Below are 20417 nucleotides of genomic sequence, written 5' to 3' on the forward strand. Positions count from 1 at the left end.
TTTTGTTCGACGAGTGCACGCTTTCAATTGTTTTGGGGTTGTTTTTTTTGCATTGGCTTTATAAGAAATAGATTGGAAATATTTTATCAAACCCAGTTTCGTATGTTGAATTTTGTCCGTGTTAATTCACTAATCCAGGATCCTCCCTTGCAGCTGTGTTACTGTTACCGTTACACTGAACACTGAAGGTCACCTGAGCGATTTTGTGTGGATCAGTTTGTCTGCTACAAATGGGGATATTTGTAGACTTGCTGCCTTTCCTCGAATGACCACACGGTGTCAATCTTCGTGCACAGAAACCGGCGCCCTGCTCATAAGGCGTGGACGACGAGACAGCCTCGTGCAAACCGTGTTCCACCACATCATAAATGTAAAAAAGCTATAACTGCTCTCTTAGGTAATGCATTTGGGATCTTCTCAAACATGCCTTGAAAGGAAATCGTCTCTAAAAGCACTGTCCCTTGTAAGACACCCTATAAATGACAGTAACATTTACAGCCATTCAGAAGCTATTAAGGTGGGTTTCTGTAGGGGGGGGGGGGGCAGGTAGTAAAACATCCTTTGCAGAATTATCATTGGATGGTAATTTTAGAACGTGGGCTCTGCTTGTCTTGTGTCACTTTTTCCATTCTTTGAAATTAAACGTTGCAATGAAGCCTCTGAAGGAGGAGGAAACATATGTAGCAGAAGCGGATTACCAGTCATCAATGACTTTATATACTGAGATGTGAAACATCTTCATACGTATCTGCTGTAATGTGCTTCTGCATCATATATTTCTGGGAACAAGCAATACCAGTGCTGTCCTTGGCATTTTGGTGCACAGGTCATATTTTACAGAAAAGTAATAGTATATGAAAACCTTTGAAAGGGCGTAGAGAAATTCTGAGGTCTGAGTTCAGTGAGTTTTAAAAAAAATTTATTCAGCATTGTGCTGGCAGTTGGCTAATGAAGGCTGTGTTTTTGAGGTGGATACCCCAGCATTTCTGTTTAGCATCTGCGATTGATTCATAGACTGAATATTTCAGTTCAGTCCTAATTTAAGTGAAGAAGAAAGTGCTACACACATTAGAAGAGTATCTCTGAACACACAACAAGTAAAAACTTGAAGCACGTGATCTACAGCAGCACAAGACCACATTGGGTCCCACTCCTGTCAGCTAAAAACAGGAAACTGAGGCTACAATTCACACAGACCATGAGCATTGGTCATCTAGTCTGATGACTCTCAACTTCTGCTGCAAACATGAAACTATGGATCCATCCCACCTTGTATCAATGGTTGAGGCTGATGGTGGTGTAATAGAGAGGGGGATGTTTTTTTAGTACACCCATCACTCCTTAGTTCCCACTGAACATTGTTTAAATGCTTACCTGACAACTGTTGCTGACCATATCCATCCCTTTATGACCAAAATGTACCCATCTGCAGATTGCTCATTCCTGCAAATTATTCCTGCAAATGAAGCTTTGTACACTGTACTCAAACAGCGTATAAATCTTTAAATCCTTGATGTTTTGTGGACATAGAAAGCAAACCTGACTCATTCACCTTTAAACGTGCGAATATTTCCTCCTACTTATCCACTCCTTTCTCTTTCTTGTTTACTCCCAAATTTGGAAATCTACTCAACATCTTCCGATAACATAGAATGAAAGAGGAAGTGGAAAAAATGATGCGTGACAGAAGAAAAGGGAAGTAAAATTACTTCTGTCCATGCAAAATAAGCTGACATTTCAATGTGGTATGGTGTTTTTAATCACACCAGGCGCGTCCAGTCATGCAGGTCATTGTGGGAGGAGAACTGATGTGTGCTAAATCTGTAAAATCAAAGTAGTCAAACTGAAAAAAAAATAAAAAGTGATTGTTGAGATGGAAAAATCAAAAGATCAGACTGTATATGAATAGGAATTTCATTAACAGTATCTGCCTTCAGCCTGTTGGTGCTAAAACGTCAACTCCACTCAGGTTTTGGGTGTCTTTTTCCCTCATCAAGATGGTGTCAGGTCTCTTGCTGTCAGTGCCTGTTGCTAGCATCTGTTGGATCATAAATTTTATTGCCCAGTGCCTGCAAACACAGAATTTTGCTATTAAAAAAAGGCCTAAATCTCTATTTCTTATTATTAGATATTAAAATTTTTAACCGTGGTGAATAGGTAACAAACAAGTTATGATGCCGGGGGAGGGGGGGGGGGGAAGCTGTGCCCGCTTGTAACCGTTTGAAAATTTGAGTGTCAAGTGTGACTTTAAAGTCATGCTGCCAGCGTGTGGTGTTTGCACTCGAGCAGTGTTCACCGAGCTGTGACAGTTTCAGTTTTAACCTGCAAAAACACAGACAGAATTTGTCTGTGCAAATGGTCCCGAGGGAGGCCAAAAGTGGCAAAAGAAGAGGAAAAAAAAAGAAAGTTGAGGTTGCTTTCACTGTTCAGGCCACCTGCAGTGCTTTCACCATGTGCTGTTATTCAACTTAGTACATGTCAGGCATGAATGCATTTTGTTTTTCAGCCGCAAAATGCACTGAAACCCAATAACGCTCCCTTTCAGAGCAATACTCCTTGTTTCATATATCATTCCCATGCCATATTACTACACCTCTGTCACCTCTTTTCAGTTGTCAGCGATTAGCACGCAGGCGTTATCGTACTGTACGCTTACTGTAGGTGTTCATAGCAGAGCAGCAAGAAAATCTTTCAGTTATCCTCGTGCTCGGCGGCTCTGACTAGTCACGCTAAGCAGCATGGCATCATAAAGGCCTGGATTTCAGCACAAGTGTTTAAAATATTCAGCAGAAGGAGCGGGGCTGAGATGAAGAGGATTTCGTGCCACGATCAGAAGAAGCAGAGAGCCCGTTCATGCTGCTGTACTCGACTGTGATATCAGCACACACTGGCATGACCCTGTTTCAGATGACTTTCCTACTTAATGTCATATTACCCAAGCGGGACACAACACCTACGGGAGGGGAAGACCTAGATTGAGTTCCTCCTGGGTTTTGGTGAAAAGAATATTGCAGTAAATTAGTTTCAGATATTTCACCTGATTGGTCCATGGCAGCACAAACATTGGCTGAGAGAGTACGAGAGAATGTGTGCAGGAGCTTAAAAAAAAAGCTGCCTTGACTTCTTCATTTTCCTATCTAGATGGCTCCCAGCAGAGTGGAGTGAACTTTGTGCCATGCAAATGATAAAACTACACACTTTTGATAAAAAGCTGCTGGGTCTTTTCAACATGCTCTTAATTCTCATGGTTGGGGTTTCTGGTTTTTAAATCGACTGTGGAGAACCTTTGTTTTGTAGAATTACATACCGGCACATGTCATTTGTGCATCGGTGTTTGCGTTATAATCTAAAACACAGTAGGACCACAGTTTTGGGCTGCTCAGTGAACTTCAAACACTCCAGGTACTGGAGGTACACTCCAGTACCTGGAGTGGACAATAAGGGGAGTAATGTCATCTGTCCTTATTTCACAAGTACCCACACTTACTTAAGTGTTTGCTTATATTCTGGCAGCCTATCTTTATCTCTATCTACTCAATTATAGTAATGATGTCAGGCTGTCATAGAAAGCGCTCTCGCTGTCACAAAACGGTCGGTAACCAGACAACTCATGCATAGTGTGATATGCACATGCTCTCACTGCCTGGAGAGTGGTTATACTGTTTATCTCTAGTATCTGCAGGTGCTCAGACAGAGCATTTATTGATAAAATGAGTTGTGGTGGGCGCAGGTGTAGGATGCTAGGCTTGCTCAACCAGTTGGCCTTGTTTAGGCTTTTATTTAGAGCAGTTCACTGACTGAACTACATGGCAAAATCCAAAAAAAGAAGGGGAAAAAACATGCTACAAAATCAGGACTGGAACAGAATGAAATTCTGTGTCAACTGTGTTGATGTTTCATCTAATTTCCTCTAGTGTGACAATGGGAATAAATCATCCATGTCCAATTTTCTGAAGTTTCCCTAATATGGGTGTCAATTAGTCGAAGAGTGCTGTGGACACAGCTTTACAGCCTGCAAACTGCGCTGCCGCAGGCAGCACAATGCATTAGCGCACGATGAGCTGTCAGAGAGGATTATTTCAGCCACCACAGCCAGCGAAGGGGGTGGGCACCGCTCTGCTGCACTAAACCAAGGAGAAAGAGTGGGCGGGAGACACAGAAAGGGAGAGAGACACACCGAGGAAAGAGGGAAAGAGAAGAAAGTGTCCGTTACACCGGGTGGATTTTTCCAGAGCACCGATGTTGGAACACTCTTCTGAGCTGGCCCTGGTGCAGAGTCTGTATGCCAACAGCATGCGCTGTCCCCCCTCTGCGGCCGGGATCTCAGTCAGGAATGAGGACCTGCCTATGAGGTACGTTGGGTTGGCCCCTCATTCAAATTTGGGCTAGCTTTTGTGGAGCAGCCCGTATTTGGACTGCCTCTTTGTCTGGGCTGGATATTGTCATAGGATGTATTGTTTCCAGCTGAGTCGTTCTCCCATGCTGTGAGAGTGTGCCTGTGGGCAGGGTAGTGTTCCTCTGGTGCGCCTATATGGTTTTCTTTTTAAACAGGAATCTAGAAGCCATGTTTAAATTGAACACATTTTATAGTTTATGTCTCCTCAACTTCCCAAGAAAGATGTATCACTAAAATTGAATAAAAATGTACCTCCCTTCTTTATTTTTTCAAACTTCCTCAAGGAATTGTAGATTTGCATGAAATATAAATGTTTAAAAAAAAGGTGGAGGTGTCAGTGATGTAGGTGTTTGTCTTCGAACTGCACGGCCCACTGAAGAAGAGCAGTACGAGTGACTGGATGTCTGCTGAAAGCTGCCCAGGCCTCACTGTGCTGAGCCAGTCAAACACAACTGAAGATATCAATTATCTTTAAATGCAAGAAAAGGAAACATTTACATGTGCATTTGCATACATTCAGTGGAACTTTACACTGATAAGGCAGCGCTATATTTATTTAGTACATCCTGAAACAGTTGATTTCCTCTGCAAAGGAAAGATAAGATGAAGTTCACTCTCTCCATTTTGAGAGCACTTCAGCTGGTCGGCCATTCGACAAATGATTTCATGAAAGGCAGAGCTAAGAATAAGTGCACTTTCAAGTTAAAGGCGTCCTGCTTAAAAACACACGATGTGGCCTCTTTTTTGTTTTTAGTTGAAGCTGGCCTATTTTTACACCTTGTACTTTTTTTTTTTTTATCACGAAAAGGTGCACATTTAAATGCTGGGTGAGTGGGCTCTTCAGCTCCCACTGCATGAGGGAGAAAACATTTGATGTAAACAACAAAAGGATGGCACATGTGGAGGATTATGATAGGATTAGAGTAGTAATCATCTGAGATTAAGAAAGACAGTCTAGTATTAGAAGGTGCCAGCAACTAGACATGACACTAGGCATGTAAAATCCAATCTATTAAACATCTTTTTAGAAAAAACAAATAGTACATACCAACACAGCTGAAATGTGTTGGATGCTGCAGATGCCTCCGTCTTAATGAAACCCGAATCTTCAGAGAGGTTTAGCGTACCTTTTGATATCAGCCCCTTAAGCTAAAGGTGATGCATGTTGCACAGTGGGCTCGTCCGCACTTATGGAAAAAGAGTTTGCATTATCACATTATGCACACAAGCCTCTTTCAGGCACTGTTTAATAGAGCAGACCCGACACTGGTGCCAGGTTGCCTTGAAATTGCTATGGATACAGGGATTAAGTAGGATTTCATAAATAGGATGTTTCTTAATGCTCACTATGAAGAATATTTTAGGACTGTGCAGCTGCTGAAGCAGTAATGAGTGGTTTGATAATTAGGCTAGCCCCCCAACTCGTCTCTCAAACAGCACTTGACAACAGTCCACCTCCCCCCGTTTACCTTTCCCTCCACGTGTAGAGGCCTCACCTTGTAAGTCCGGCACAACAAAGGAAGATAGGCTCCCCCTCCCCCCTCTCCCCACCTTCTAGGAGATAACAGTCCAGCACAAAGGGGGAATATGACCTATGACCCTGAAGGGAAGAATGGATGAAGGCAGACAAGAACAGCTACATTTTTACCCATCTAACTTTTTGACTGGGAATTGATTTATGGACCGATCTGCAGTGCAAGGCAATAAACAAACTGGAAATAATCTTATTTATTTAAGTAATCCAATAAAAACAAAAGGCCCGGTTGCCTAATTTAGAGTGCTGGGAAGATATGGAAACAGGAGTGGCATTAGTGTGATTGATAGTAATAGCCTGGATACTATATTTAAACATTTTAAATCGCTCACCAATTGTGATTATTAGATCACTGATTCATTCTCAGATAGAGTCATTTCACAATAAGGCTCGACATGATCTGATTAATACGTTTTTTTGTTTTTTGTAAAAGGGTTGCAGAATGTGGGTCATTATTGGAATGCAATGGCGATGCTAGAGCAGATAAAAGATCGTAAACTAGAAAACAGGTTAGTAAACTCTCCATAGGGCACCACGTGTGGTCTCTAAAGGGACATTGCAGTCATTTAGATAGGGGTATTTAGATTGTTGAGCAACACGCAGCGTGTCTTTCGGACTTTTGTTGACGAGGCCACGCCTCTGCTTTGCTGCAGCTCGGTGTGCAGTGTTGACGGCGGCTCGCCTGAATTTATTTCGCTCGGAGACAGCGAGAGAGAGAGAGAAACAAGAAGGAAGGAATAAGGCGGATACCGGTGCCCTCGCGCTCTCTCTCTATATCTCCCTCCCTCCCTCTCTGCAGTTTTAAAGAAGACGCCCCCTCCCAGCACCTGCTCTGCTTCGTCTTCTCGCCGTCTCACAGGAGTTGAGTGGACGTCGCTTTTCGTTGTTTAGACGCTGTGTGTGTTGTTCTTTTTTTTTTTTTGGAGCATGACTTCGGCGTACAACCTGGATTTCCTCCCTCTCACCGAAAGTCGGTTAATGACTTCGAGCGACACAATGTAAGTAAATCAGCTAAAGACATGTGCCGAGTTCTCGCCTCGCCTCTTCAACATCGTAAACACAGACTGGCATTTTTATTTTTTTTAAGCAGGCGAGGCGAACAAAACAGTTGAGGGCTAGTTGAGTTAGCTAACGCTAGCTAAACGAGCAAACTGGGATGCTAACGTTGCTAATCACGCAAGCGGTGAGGATACGCTCACCTGGAGTTTAAGTTGCTAGCTTAACTTGGGTAATACAGGCATGTGACCACAATAAATTGTAGTTAAGTAAAGTGTGGCCCTGCTGCTAATCTCTTATCTCGTCACTTTGAGTGGAAACGCAGTTTGCTAACAGCGGTACCCGACGCTTGGGCGCGCTACAATAGTCAAGTGACATGTGCTTCCGGAGATCACACGTTCAGTATCAGTCCAGAAAAAGAAACCACGTAGCTTTAAAAAATATGCAAATAAATAAACATGATGCCCATTTTGTGCCCTTTACGTTGCATTAATGGCACAGACATATTTTTTGGTTTGTTTTTGCTCTGACTTCGGGTTACTTCGTTACAGCTGATCAAATTCTCATTTGAAGTGCGGTCGATCGAAACAAACGGTGGATGTTTAGACGATCAATTGTCGGGCTTTGAAAACAAGCGCTTTTAGCAGACGAAGTGTGAGAAGTTGCTTTAAAGTTCCATAACACTATATGTCGTTGCCAAGCCGTTACTAATGTGACTTCAGTTTCTAAAGTCCAGCAGCGTGCGTGAGCCTGTTTGCAGGCAGGATACGGCACACTTACTCCCGGTCCCTCGTCCCTCCCTGTGTCTCTTGCTAGCAGCCGAGCCTGCTAACATGGTTAGCTGCAGCTCACATGCATTTGTACCCCCCTCCTCCCGTCCATGTTGGTTATAGAGTGCTGACTTAACGATAGAAAACACGTGGTTTGCTACATTATTGAGCCATTAATGGAAATCTTGTGACGGGGCATGTAAACAAGTGGGAGGAAAGGTATTTATAAAGTACAGAGGTCCATATATAACTCCCCACCCCGAAGGTAGTATCGACACAAAGTCAGCTAATCCTGTTTGACAAAAACATTTCCAAAATCACCGCCTGCTTTACGACACTGTTTAACATTTAAATGTTTGCAATTCCAGCAATGCTCTCTGTAGTTTGCAACAAAATGGCTGTTATTGCATGGTCTCACAAATGAGGAAACTCAACAGCTGAACAAGGATTCTTTAAATGTTTTAATCACGTTATCCTTTGCTTGTTGTGCTTTTTGTTTTTTGCTCTAGAGCAAACTATAAATTAAAAAGATTAAACAAGAAAATATTTTTGCTTCTAGTCTAAAATGTTGCACTATTTCTAAATGATTTGCTGATTGGGTTGTAAAACGCTTCATATTAAGTGGCCTTTTAAGCTTTTAGAAACTTTTTAAACGTGCCAGTAAACTGCAAATATTTACATTTGTGGCTTTGTGTGTTATATAAACTAAACTGATATACTGAGGATCAATGGCCATTTATGTGACAGTGATCGTTGTAGTTCCACCTTTTTGATATCCTGTTTTCTTGTGTAAAATAATGTGTGAATATTGTAAGGGGTTTTCCCCCACTAAATAAATTTCCCTCCATCCATTCTGGGCTTGTGCCAAAGGAAAATGACCAGGGATATGATAAGAAATAACCAGTTCAGCCTTTTTTTCTTTTCTTTTTTTTTTTCTTCTTCTTTTTGTTTGTCTTTTGTGACTATGTTGACTGCATCTTGACTGATTTTTGTCTAATTGTTGACAGCGAGAATGGCTTTCGGGGCTTAAGCATGATCCTTTGGCAGCCGACACTGCCATAGTGCTATGTCAGTTAGCTAAGTGTCACAGTGATCCCTTTTTGTTGCGGTCAGGGAGTTGTTGATCTGTGTGAAGTCTCGGATCTTGGCGCTGAGTTGGATGGCTGCTCGGGCCAATTGTTCACTCTCCTTGCTGTCAGGGTGGTGGTGGATGAATGCCCTTGTAGCCAGATGTTAAAGGCCAAAAGAAGGACCACTCTGATCTGGATTGTTACTTTTTCCTTTTTTTTTTTTTTTTGCTACTGCTGCTGTTGCTGCTTGCCTTAGCATGACAGTAACTGCAAGCCTGTCTGTCCTGGAGCCACAAAACACTCAGTGAGATCCTCTATCTCCACTGTGGGGTGGTGTGATCGAAGGTTGAGCAAATTCTTCTGCAAGCTTTGCAAACAAAAGATGTTGAGGCACAGAGTGAGTTGCATAAGACCACAGTCACCCACTATGTCCATGACTCTATCAGTAGTTGGCTCTGAAGTGATTAACAAAGAGGTAAGAGGTCTGTTTAAGCAGAAAACTATGGGATTAGTTAGAGTAATGGATTAGATTAAAGGCATTTGAGAATTACAACCCTCATTTGGTACAACCCTCATCTTTTGCATAGCATTGAGTATCTGTGCTTTAGATAAATTATAAGCTAATGATTGATCTATCAGTGATCACAGTGCAAGTTTGAATTTTGTGCATAATTGGAAGCCTTGTTTTAAAGTATTGTTTCTTCAATGTGCAGTATTTTCTGCAAACTCTCCATTGGAGCCTGTAGGGGTGAAACTGAGACTGAAACGGAAACACGTCTGCAATATTGTACAACGATAGTGCTATTAATATTAGTTAAACCATACTAGTGAAAGCTGTGATTTTTTTTTTTTTTTTTCAAGATCATTTCCACAATTACTGAAGTGGAAATGTTTACATTAATGGCGTGTGTGGGTTTGTTTTTGTTTTTTAGTTCATGAGAACACACAAAAAAGCCGTATTCACCCATCCCCAAACCAAGGTATGGGCCACAATGGTACAGTAGTTGCTCCAGTTATTGTTGCAGTTAAAAAAAAGAAAAAAAAGAAAAAGTAAAGCATTGAAAAATAATGGATTTATCTGATCAGCTTTTAGTGTGCAACTATTTTTGGTGGAAAATATCGCAATTATTGCAATAACACTAAGTGCAATAATCTTTTCTGGCATCGTATTTTTACTCAGTTGTATATAGCATTTGTATTCTATTTTTATCTTATTGTATATTTTATTCTACTGTATATAGTATTTTATTCTATTCTGTACAGTTGTGTGTACTGTATTTATTCTTATTGTATTCTAATTTTTGCTTCATAACTTTTGCACTGTCCACTTCCTGCTGTGACAAAACAAATTTCCCACGTGTGGGACTAATAAAGGTTATCTTATCTTATCACACTGACTAAATTTCTTAAAACCAAAAGGAGGACTTATTAAAGTGTGGGACAAAAAGACGTCTGGCTAGTTTGTACATAAATAAGCTAAAGCTGAGTTAAGCAGACTAGCATTTCTGGTACCAAAGCAAATATCTGTTATTTCAGACATGTTCCGACATCTCGGGACAGCCCTGACAAACGCTGGCACCTTTCTCCCAAGCTTTAGCAGTATTTTAATTTAAAAAATGAGCAGTTGTACTCAGACTGTCAGTGACCTGATCTAACCACTGAAATTGATGTGACTATATTCTGTAACTAATCTGACATGTGTGCTTTTGATGTACACACATTTCAGTTATGGGCTTTTGGTAACTGTTTATCAGATAGCTAGAAATAACAGGAAGATAGTCTTGTCCCAGCAAAGGTAACAATGCCTTATCTATATGTGGAACGGTTGAGCTTACATGCTCCTCCTCAGAGGCCCATTTTGAACAAGGAAGAACCCTGAACAGGTAATTCCCCATCCCATGTAAGCAGGAACATCAGTAGTAGCAGTGCATTTGTGTTCGACCTTCTATGCTCTATTTTGATGATGATGATAATTTAAAAAAAAAAAGAAAAAAGAACAGGTTGGATAATTAAAACGAGTTTTATCTCAATCAAAGCTGTTCTGTTTTCTGTTACAGGTTCGTGTAATGAATGTCAGAGTAAGTCACCACATTCAGGCAAATTGATTGTGCTTGATTGCTGCATTTAGTTGGCTGTTGGTCTCTTCACTTGAGACTAATTGCTGACGCTCTGTCTGACACTAACTGAGGAGAGTTTGTAGTTGCTCGTTTTGACTGTTCATGCAAGCTTTACTTTAGCATCGCCATCTATAACCGCTGGGGACTCTTGGTGTGATTATGTAGCTAATGGGGCGGGCCTTGTCATCAGATGCTGGCCGTCTGTTAACACGCAGCCCACTCAGAGGCTGATTGAACACGTCCGTCTTCATCAGGGCAAATGCAACAATGAAATTAGGCCATTTTGAGATGAATTGGAGTTAATGCCAGGAGGAAAAAAAAGATTTCAATAATTTTCTCATCAGAACCACAGTGTGCTGATTAGGTCAGCCACTTGGTATGGAAATCAAATGACACACAGTTCTCCTGTTTCTGCCTTGAAGTTGTAAAACAATTTTTTGTTTGTTTGGGACCAAAAACAAGGAGTTGTATTGATTTTTGATAACAACAGTTATTCTGTAAATCCTGTTGTCTGTGGCCAGTCTTTTAAGTTGCATCTTCAAGCTGTCAGGAGTTTTTATTTTTTTTCCCCCAGGCTCATTATACTTTATTGAAGCTATCAAAGAATATTCTGCCTTTTTTTTTTTTTTTTTTTTTTTTTTTTTTTTTCTTTCTAGTGTTAGGGAAAATAAATGGAGTTGAGCGAGAGAGAGAGAGAGAGACTTTGTTCTACTTGACAGCTGTCAGAGATATTACTGAGGCATTAGAGGCATTCTGTGTCTCATTGAATCAGCTTATAAGGCCACTGGTTTCCTAAAAGGAAAAAAACGGCTCACGATTTTTTTTCTTTAAGGGTATTACTAGCAAACAGCTGTTTCAGTCGACTGATTTCTCTCTTTTCTTTGAAGCAGCATGTTCTTTGTGTGAACCTTGACTTTAATACTTTATTGGGGATAAAATAAAGTGGCATGCTGCTGATTACCAGGTGATGAAATGAGTTTGGTCTGTCATTTAAACGGGAAGAGACTCATGGCAATTTGTAACATGTCTTTAGTAAGACTTGATCAATATTTTTATTAAAGCAACATTGTGATAGTTTGACATTGAATGTACCACGTTAGTGATTTTCTAGTAATGATAAAATGCTAGCTGGTATTTATTTTTAATGATTGATAATAGCAGGCAGTGAGATTGGTTTCCATCAGCAATGGTGGGGGGGAAAAAACTCTACATCATGTGACATTTGGTGTTGCTGTGACCCTCCTGAGGGTTTCGGAATGAGTAATGTCCACAACCACGAGTATAACCAGGCAAATTGGCTGGCCTTCTATTATGGGCACAGGAAAAGGTGTCGCTGGCATACTTGCGCGGTCAGAGCTCACCAACAGGACAGACACATGGTCTAGATAAATCACCTGTTTTTATGGGTGGCGCAGCAGTGGGCATGCAACTGCTGTGGCTCTGGATGGCTCGTCAGCTGCTGCAGGGTGTCTTGGAGCGCGACGAGCTGCCACAACGCAGGGCTGTTTGTGGAAGCTCAGCAAAAGACTTCATCACTGCCGTCTGGGAATACTCTGGCAGGTGGTGCTGGGAGCGGAGCTGGGCGGTACTGACAGAATCAATTGCAGTATTTATTTTAACCGGTACACTTGGAGTAAAGTATCGACATTTTGTGTAGGTCTAATAGTTTAATACAATGTTTAAGTGTCTGACATAACTAGCTTATTATAGTTACAGCCAAAAACCGAAACCATGTCTGAAAAGGCATCAAAATAGAAACTTGACTCTGAGAAGAAAAATAAAACTTTGTACTTGGTAAATTAAATAAAATGAATATATACAGTGAAGGACTTTGAATTTAGTCTTGTCCCAGTTTGATTAAATTTTTCCACACAACATACCTGAGGTGGTCCACCTGCTGAGGCTTGGGATCACTACATGACAAAGTCAACAACACCCACAACGTTGTCTTATATTGCATGTTTTGAACTTGATAAATTTTAGTGAAATTCAGCTCAGCCTCTGCTTGTCTCAACAAACACACAGATAACAGCAAAGATGATGGCGTCATAGGTGCAATTTACACTTGAGCTGCAACCTTGAGACGGCAAACAAAGATTGTTTCCCGTTTTCACAATCTAAAGCTGTGCAACACAATCAGAAGTGGGAAAAAATGTTTTTTTTTTTTCCCTTCTATCAACAACCAACTTGTTTTAAAACTGTGTGGCAACAGTGCATGTTAAACAAGTTGTTTAATTTGCCAAAATCTTCAAAACTGTCAAAAGCTTTGCAGCAGGCTGACAGCTGCACCACCCAAATTGCAGTAGCTTTGAAAAAACTTGAGTTTTGGCAATTCACACAAATCAAAATGTACAATGAGCCTGAGAAACTTTTGATCTTGGGGTGGTCAGTGTTCAGGTTGACACTTTGTAATCTAAAGCAGGCTGGATGATGTGATCAATAAGTGGGAAAACACAGCTGCTTATGTAGATATGCTGTAGATAATGGTGTTTGCTGTAGATTTTGTCATCATAAGGTGAGCGCGTGGCTCTTGCTCTTTGTATGTGGCATTGCATCAACTTTGCGTTTACCCTTCATCCATATTTCTTGTGGACTTCAAAGGAGTATAACAGGAATAACCACTCATCTGTGTCTGCACCTGTCTCTGTCCACAACATGGTTAAAGAGCAGCTTAAGATAGATGATCTTCTTCTGGGTGCTCTGACAAATTCAGAGCTATTTACCATTTGTAAGTTGTAAAATGGCACATCCTTGTAAAATCTACATTTAAAAGCGTTTTTATTTTTGACGCTGTAGCTGCCCAATGAATCAAATTTTAACTCCAGTTACTGTTTTGTTTGGCTTTCAGTCAGTATTAAAACAAGGTAATTGGGATTAAAATGCCTATTGTCACATTCGGTTTAACAAGTATGGTCTTGTTTGGTCTTCAAGTGCCCCACTTTTTGCTGCTCCCAGGGCCCAAATTGTCTGAATGACTATTTAAATGGAAAAAATTATGCTATTTTTTTTCTGATAGCATAATTGTGTTAAATAATCATGATTTTAATTTTTGCCATAATCAAGCAACCTTAATTAGCATGGTATAAACAATGTTGCTGTGCCTGTCATACCAATAGCAGTAATTAAAGTTACAAAGTCTGTCTGAATGTCTTGATTTTTCTGGTGTTGCTCCCACTACAGTAAAGTTGATGAAATTTGAATATGTATTTGTTTTTTTAAAAAAAAACCATTTAGGAAAAAAATGCCAACAGTGGTATGTCTTTACTTAATGCCCCAGTTCTTCTGACCTTATTGGACCCACGGTGAATGGATATCAGCTACATGTTTATTTGGGTTTTATACCAACAGGTTTTTGTTTTGCAAAACAGCTCTGCAGCATATGACATCACTTTAAACTGGTTTATACGTGCAAATGTAAATACTTAGTTCGCAGCAGTCACCTTTGTAATATTCATAGGTGACTGTACAGTTGTCAGCTCGGTTATGCTGTATGATGCAACATCATCTTGAAGCAGACAGTTTCATAATAGATTTTGTTTACTTGAATTTTACTTCCTTGAATAATGTCCTAATGTGTATACTAAAAATGCAGCAGAATCATGCCTGAAGAATGTATTCTCACAGTCGCATAGCAGAAGAGCTATGCACAGCTGCAGTGGCTTTGAGAGTTTAATGAATGTAAAGGAGACGGTGTCATATGCAGCCTTCATGTTTTTGAATTCTGACACAAATCCAGTATTTTCAAGTGAGGTTTTCTCTGTGCTGTGAGATCTGAGCAAAGTGCCTATGGCAAAATGGCGTCGGAATGCCACTGGCAGAAATGGACAAATGGTGTCACACACCAGTACTGTGGCCTTAGCAGACGTAGCCTTCGACGTGTTCCAGTGCGTCTGTATGACTTGGTCCATTGTGCCGCAGAGGAACGGTGAATAGTGTTCTCCGGCATGGGGGAACAATATGTGATTGTTCCCCTGCTGTGGCAAAGAAGCTGTAGGTTACTCTCTGTACCATCGCCAAAGCGCCTGAGGAGGAGATGCACTGCAAAATCTCGGCCTGCTAACCACCGATTCTTGGAAGTTTAGAGCTTTGCGGTGCTGTTTTTGAGTAGCTGTTACATGCTAGTGGGAGGGGCCACAATCCCCTCTTTTGGAGAAGAGGTTTTTGTTTCACAGTAGTTCCTTTTTTTTTTTTTTTTTTTTTTTGTCATCATTCAAATGTATTGAAAGCCTTCAGAGGGAAGGGGCAAGGGCTAATTTGGAGGTGTGGAGTTGGATTTCGGGAGGAACACGAGCAGAAGTGTGATTTGTTAGCATGTCATTTAAGTCCCTCAAGGAGTTTGGTGTTTCTGCTGAACGGCTGGGTTCATTTTGCAAGAGATGGATGACTCGTGTTCAGAGGTTTGTGTGCAAAATAGTTATTTTAAATGTGCAAACATTCATATACTTTTTTGTGAGATTAGTACCACGGTGTTGTCCGTGTTGCCCCCCCCCCCCCCCCCCCCCTTGTTTGAAATATTACATATCATATCTGTAGTGTGCGTTGGAAGTCTTAACCTGTTGCAAGTTATTTCTTTTCCTGTGAAGGGCTGTTACTTCACCCTCATTCATAATTTCCAGCGCCTCTACCCCTGTCAGGAACAGTTTGTGTGTTTGATTCTGTGTGAGAGTGAGACAAAGATGCTGTAGTCACAGGTACACTGGTGGGTATTGATTCTCTGTCCCCAAAGCTTTCCCCAGAGGAAGCTGGCAATAATTTGTAAATGATATATTGTTTCAGCTTGCACTTGAGTAAACGCGTGTTTAAACGGTCACACTGCAAAATCATTTGACTTTTTGGTAGGAATTCTGAAAATGCAATACACACTTTTTTTTTATTTTTTTTTATTTATAATACTAAAAACACAGTGTAACCTATTTATTAAATCTTGGTTTTGTCTCATTATGTTTAGGTGAATGTTAAAAAAATAAAAGAGATGGTGTAACTTTTTTCTTTTAAAAAAAAAAGAAGAAAAAAAAAACTATAAACAGATATACATACATGGTGTATATGCACCATCTAACAGTTGGCGCCAAGAATATCCTGTCACGTGCTTCTAAATTAAATGACCTTAGTGACTTTCTAAACTTCAGCCTCTAGAAGAAAGCAGCATTATGGCTGTTTAAATCTGCCTGAACTACTGGCACTATTGTGACATTGCCTTTTTGCTGGAAGAATAACTCATTGAAGCTGATCATTTGCTCAGGCCCTTTCTGTGCCACTCTAAAATTTGCATTAGATATTTATTGTAGGGATGGGAATTGATAAGAATTTAGCAATTCCACTATCGATATCACTAATTAGATTCCTTATCGATTGTCATCAGGTTCTCTTTGGCTTAGTTTTGAGAGTGAAAACCGTTGCTTAAGCAGCAATAAAGAAATTACATTCATGCAACTTAATTACATGATGTGGGTCAAATGTTCAAAGAGGTATTTCCTCTTTGTAATCAGTGTTGGAGTCTTTACTCAAAAACGTCATTGTTACACATATTACACAGAACACTTTTCTTAAAAGTAATGCAGTACATTACTTAATTACTCCCGAGAGTAATTTGTTATACAACTGATTGCATAACTTTCATGTTACTCAGTGCATTTCAGCTATTTTAATGTTTCATAATCACCATTTAACAATACAAACCTGAGGCTACAACCCCACACACCAATACAAATCTGTAATGAGGGCACATCTCTAAGATTTTTCTCTTAATAGAATACAAAGTGATTCTGCTTTAGAAACGTGAACGGGTAGAAAGGGAGGCTGCTCATGTGCTTGTTGCCTGTTGAAGCTAAGGGTCTGGCAGCTGGGGTAGGTATTCACTCGGCTTTCACTATGGGTTCTTGGCTAGCTTAGCAATAGCATGCTGTTTTGGCAGATGCTTGCAAAGAACCAAAGTTGTGTTAGCAGTATTATGCAGTTATTTCAGTCCTGCATACATTTGTCCACCATTTATCTTGTCCTTTCGTGCAATTTAAAAAAAAAAAAAAAAGAGAGAAAAAAAAAAGGTGCATATCCATCCTCTAGACCAGTGGTTCCCAACCTTTTTTGCTGCCCCCCCCCTCCCCCCCCCCCTTTGTTTTACACGAAAAATGTTCGTGGGTTTTTTTTTTTTTTCCCCCCCCCCCCTGTGTAATAATATTCAACATTGCTATCGATACATTTCTCAAATGCCTCTCTGTGCAAAATGGGTTCAAAAACATAAACAACTGTGGGATACTGTTAGTCTGTGATTTGAACTGGGGGAACAAATCGTGGCAGGATCAGCCTGATATTATTTGGATCCCACTAACTTTACTGTATAAAGAGCTCACATCTCCAAAATGTCAGGAGTAGTTAGGCTTTACAAGAAGTGTTTGTGAACTAAAAATCAAGAATGTGGGATACTGTTTGTCCGTGATTTGAAGAGCCCAGCGCGTGCTCCCGACGCAAGGGAAACGAATTCTGTCACAGAGACCTACCTTGGCACTTGTGTAGGTGAAGCCAAAGGGAAGATGTGCTTCATCACATTTTCTAGCATTTGGCTTGGAAGGAAGTTGGTTTGGAAACATATTTGGCGATACTTCATCTCCAGCTTTCCGTTTGTGTGGGAGCCCCGTCAAAAACCTGTCAATGATGCTAGCAGTGTCCAAGGGTTCATTTTAGTTTTTTCTTACTGCCCCCCCCCCCCCCCCCCCCCCCCCCCAGGGGGCGGGCCCCACACTTTGGGAACCTCTGCTCTAGTCAGTGTCACTATTGCTTGCAAACAGAAATCAGCTGGTTGTAGTGAGTGTGAGAGCAGATAAGGGGGATCCATGGGAAGAACACACAATTCCAAGAAATGGGACTACTAGGAACCGGTTTTCTGCAAGAACCTGTTCTTAATTCCCATCCCCATTTATCATTATGTGACTCATTCCTTTAAGCTAAGCATGAAAATGAAATGAAATTGTTAGCTGCCAAACCGGACAGTACTTAGATGTGAGTGCAAGTAGTTCTAAACCAGATAATGGTAATTGTTCCTTTACTTTTCGTGACCTACTGAAGCAGTATGGTTATGATATTAAATTTGTTTAACCTCTGGCATACACATTACAAAAATTGTTTTTCATTTCTTTCTTTTTTTTTCTCTTTCTTTTTCTTCTTAGCAACGGCAGCAGCAGCAAGATGAACGGGTCGCTGGAGCACTTGGACCAGCCAGACCCTGACTCCATCAAGATGTTTGTTGGACAGATCCCCCGCTCCTGGTCAGAAACAGAACTTAAAGAGCTATTTGAGCCCTTTGGAGCCGTGCACCAGATAAACATTCTTCGTGATCGCACTCAGAATCCTCCTCAGAGCAAAGGTACAGTCTGGGTGAAAGGTTCACTTTCAGGAATAATTTGTTCTACTACCTTGCAGGCAAAATTTCTCCTTAGTGATTTAGATTTCAATATAAACGATCTGGCATATAATAATTTTATTTTAATTGAAAACATTGGATTATGTATCCATCCAGATTATCTTAAAAACCTGTTTTGTTTGTTTTGCCATATGTGAGGAGTGCACCAGTTGCTAGTGGGGAAAACTAGTATAGCATCTAGCATGCTAACAGCAGTCTGCAGGTATTTGAGGCGTGCATTGCAATCTGTTTAAATGAAGTGACACAACTGAAAAGCTCAGATGATACTTTCAGTTTCTCTATTGTTCACTTTCACTCTATATACCATCTCTAATAAGAGATGGACACTAATTAGGTGTGAAACTTTCTGGAAAACCTTCATTGCTCATAGATTAAAAACAACTTGGTCTCTTAGTTGGTGCAAACCCCCTTCTCTCCTCATCTGCTTTCAGATTTTAGCACTTAGGCAATGCACTGCCTGTCTGCACATGCAGTGCAGCTGTGTTTGTGTTAGATCACCTCATATGCAAGCAGTCTTTTGTTTCAGGGTTAAATAATATCTTTTTTTAAATATTCATATATTCTAAATTTCCTCTTCTTTGTACAATGCAGCTTTAGAAGCAGCATTGTACAAAGGGAGTGTTACTTGACTGCAATTTTCCATTAAGACATCCATCGATGCGCTCACCTTAGAAATGGTGCTCGAGTTGAGCGATTCAGTTTAGGCTGCAATTAGAGGAGACGGTGAAGTGGAAGCCTGCTGTCTGCAGAGAGCTGCAAAGTGCCACTGGAAGTGCTCAGTCTCCCGTAACTAACTGCAGGTGAATAAAGTAACGACAGTTTCCTTGATGTAACTGTCCTGGGTCACCCAAATCTCAGTTCCCTTGATGGTTGGATGATTCGCTGTAGCTAAAGGCGCTAAACCACTCTTGGCTTTTAATGTGGTGGGAATATACTTGATGCTAAGCTTGAGTCTAAAAGGAACCATATTTGTGCTACCAGACACCGCCCTGGCAATCCAGGCCAGATGTAGTTGTTGTGAGGTGTTTGTTATGAATCACTGACACTACCTCGCTGATCGTGTGTGTGTTGCTGTTAACAAGCCAAAGACAGGTTGACAACAGTTGCACCGTCTGGAGAGATAAATGTCTTTCTGGGATCTCCTTTTCTAGTATTCTTGTAAACATCGGCTGCACAACTGTAATTTAAAAACAAAAAGGTTATATTATCTTGTAATGTGCAGACATTCTGTCTCAATTCGTTGCAGAAGTGGGTTTTTTAATTAATGAGTGTAACTTATCCTGTCTTGTGTTTTTTCTGGGTTCAGAGCAATATAACAACAAAATAAGCTTGCAGAGCAGGAAAGATGCTAAATAGATGAAAATAAACTTGTGACATGGCATTTATTAGATCTGCACTAAATTCAGACATATCACAATTTCACCATTTGTTCTGAAAGAGCCTTGAGTATCAAACATGTGACCTGACATGGATATCTTTTAACTGGCAACAACTGCAGTGAAATGTGTAACTTTCTACATGTTAGAAATTGCACTTATCACTTTATCTGTTTGTGTTAATTTTTAATTTATTTATTTTTTGAATAGATGTCTTACCTTAAAATATAAATACTATTTAAATTAACAGAAAGGGTGGTTATATTGGTCTGGCTCACTTGAGATCAAATTGGGCTGTACGTGGCCCATTGACTAAAGCGAGTTTCAAACCCTGACTTTATTGTGTCAAGGCCAAAACTGCTGGACAGCATGCCACCAGGAGAGCATTTGAATTCCCATGATAAGGGCCTTGGAACAGATGTACACACATGTAACACCACTAAATAATCCTACGAGTGTTTACAGGTGTACCAGAAAGTCCCCAGGGTTCTTATAATGCTGTGTGTGTGTGTGTGTGTGTGTGTGTGTGTGTGTATAAATATACACACAACGCTGTGCAGTTCATTTGGGAGGCTGAAGAGTTCAAAGCTCCTTATTGTTTAAGCAGCACCCCTCCCCTGCTCTATGCAGTGTCAGCTGTGATGGCCTATGGACATGTTAATGTATTCTATTAGATAATCAGGCCTGATCACAGGAGGTTTTTCACCCAGCCAAGTGAAGTTGAATGTGTTTTGCAACAAC

The 20417-nt window shown here is 40.6% G+C and overlaps 1 protein-coding gene across 3 annotated transcripts in view; it reads left to right on the top strand.

Annotated features, from left to right (window-relative positions):
- Positions 1 to 4210: 4210 nt before the first annotated feature.
- LOC308385437 (CUGBP Elav-like family member 2) overlaps positions 4211 to 20417 on the top strand; it is a 29640-nt gene continuing 13433 nt past the window's right edge. For 2 of the 3 annotated variants that reach the window (XM_080864314.1, XM_080864315.1), the window contains exons 1-2: positions 4211 to 4352; positions 18047 to 18243. In XM_080864314.1, coding sequence (XP_080720440.1) covers positions 4240 to 4352; positions 18047 to 18243 — 310 coding nt within the window. In that variant the 5' untranslated portion in view covers positions 4211 to 4239. Of the gene's footprint in view, positions 4353 to 6581; positions 6929 to 18046; positions 18244 to 20417 lie in introns of those variants that run through there. The other variant, XM_080864316.1, reaches the window with a different exon arrangement.

The sequence above is a fragment of the Rhamphochromis sp. 'chilingali' genome (genome assembly GCF_963969265.1).
Source record: "Rhamphochromis sp. 'chilingali' genome assembly, chromosome: 2".
NCBI lineage: Eukaryota > Metazoa > Chordata > Actinopteri > Cichliformes > Cichlidae > Rhamphochromis > Rhamphochromis sp. 'chilingali'.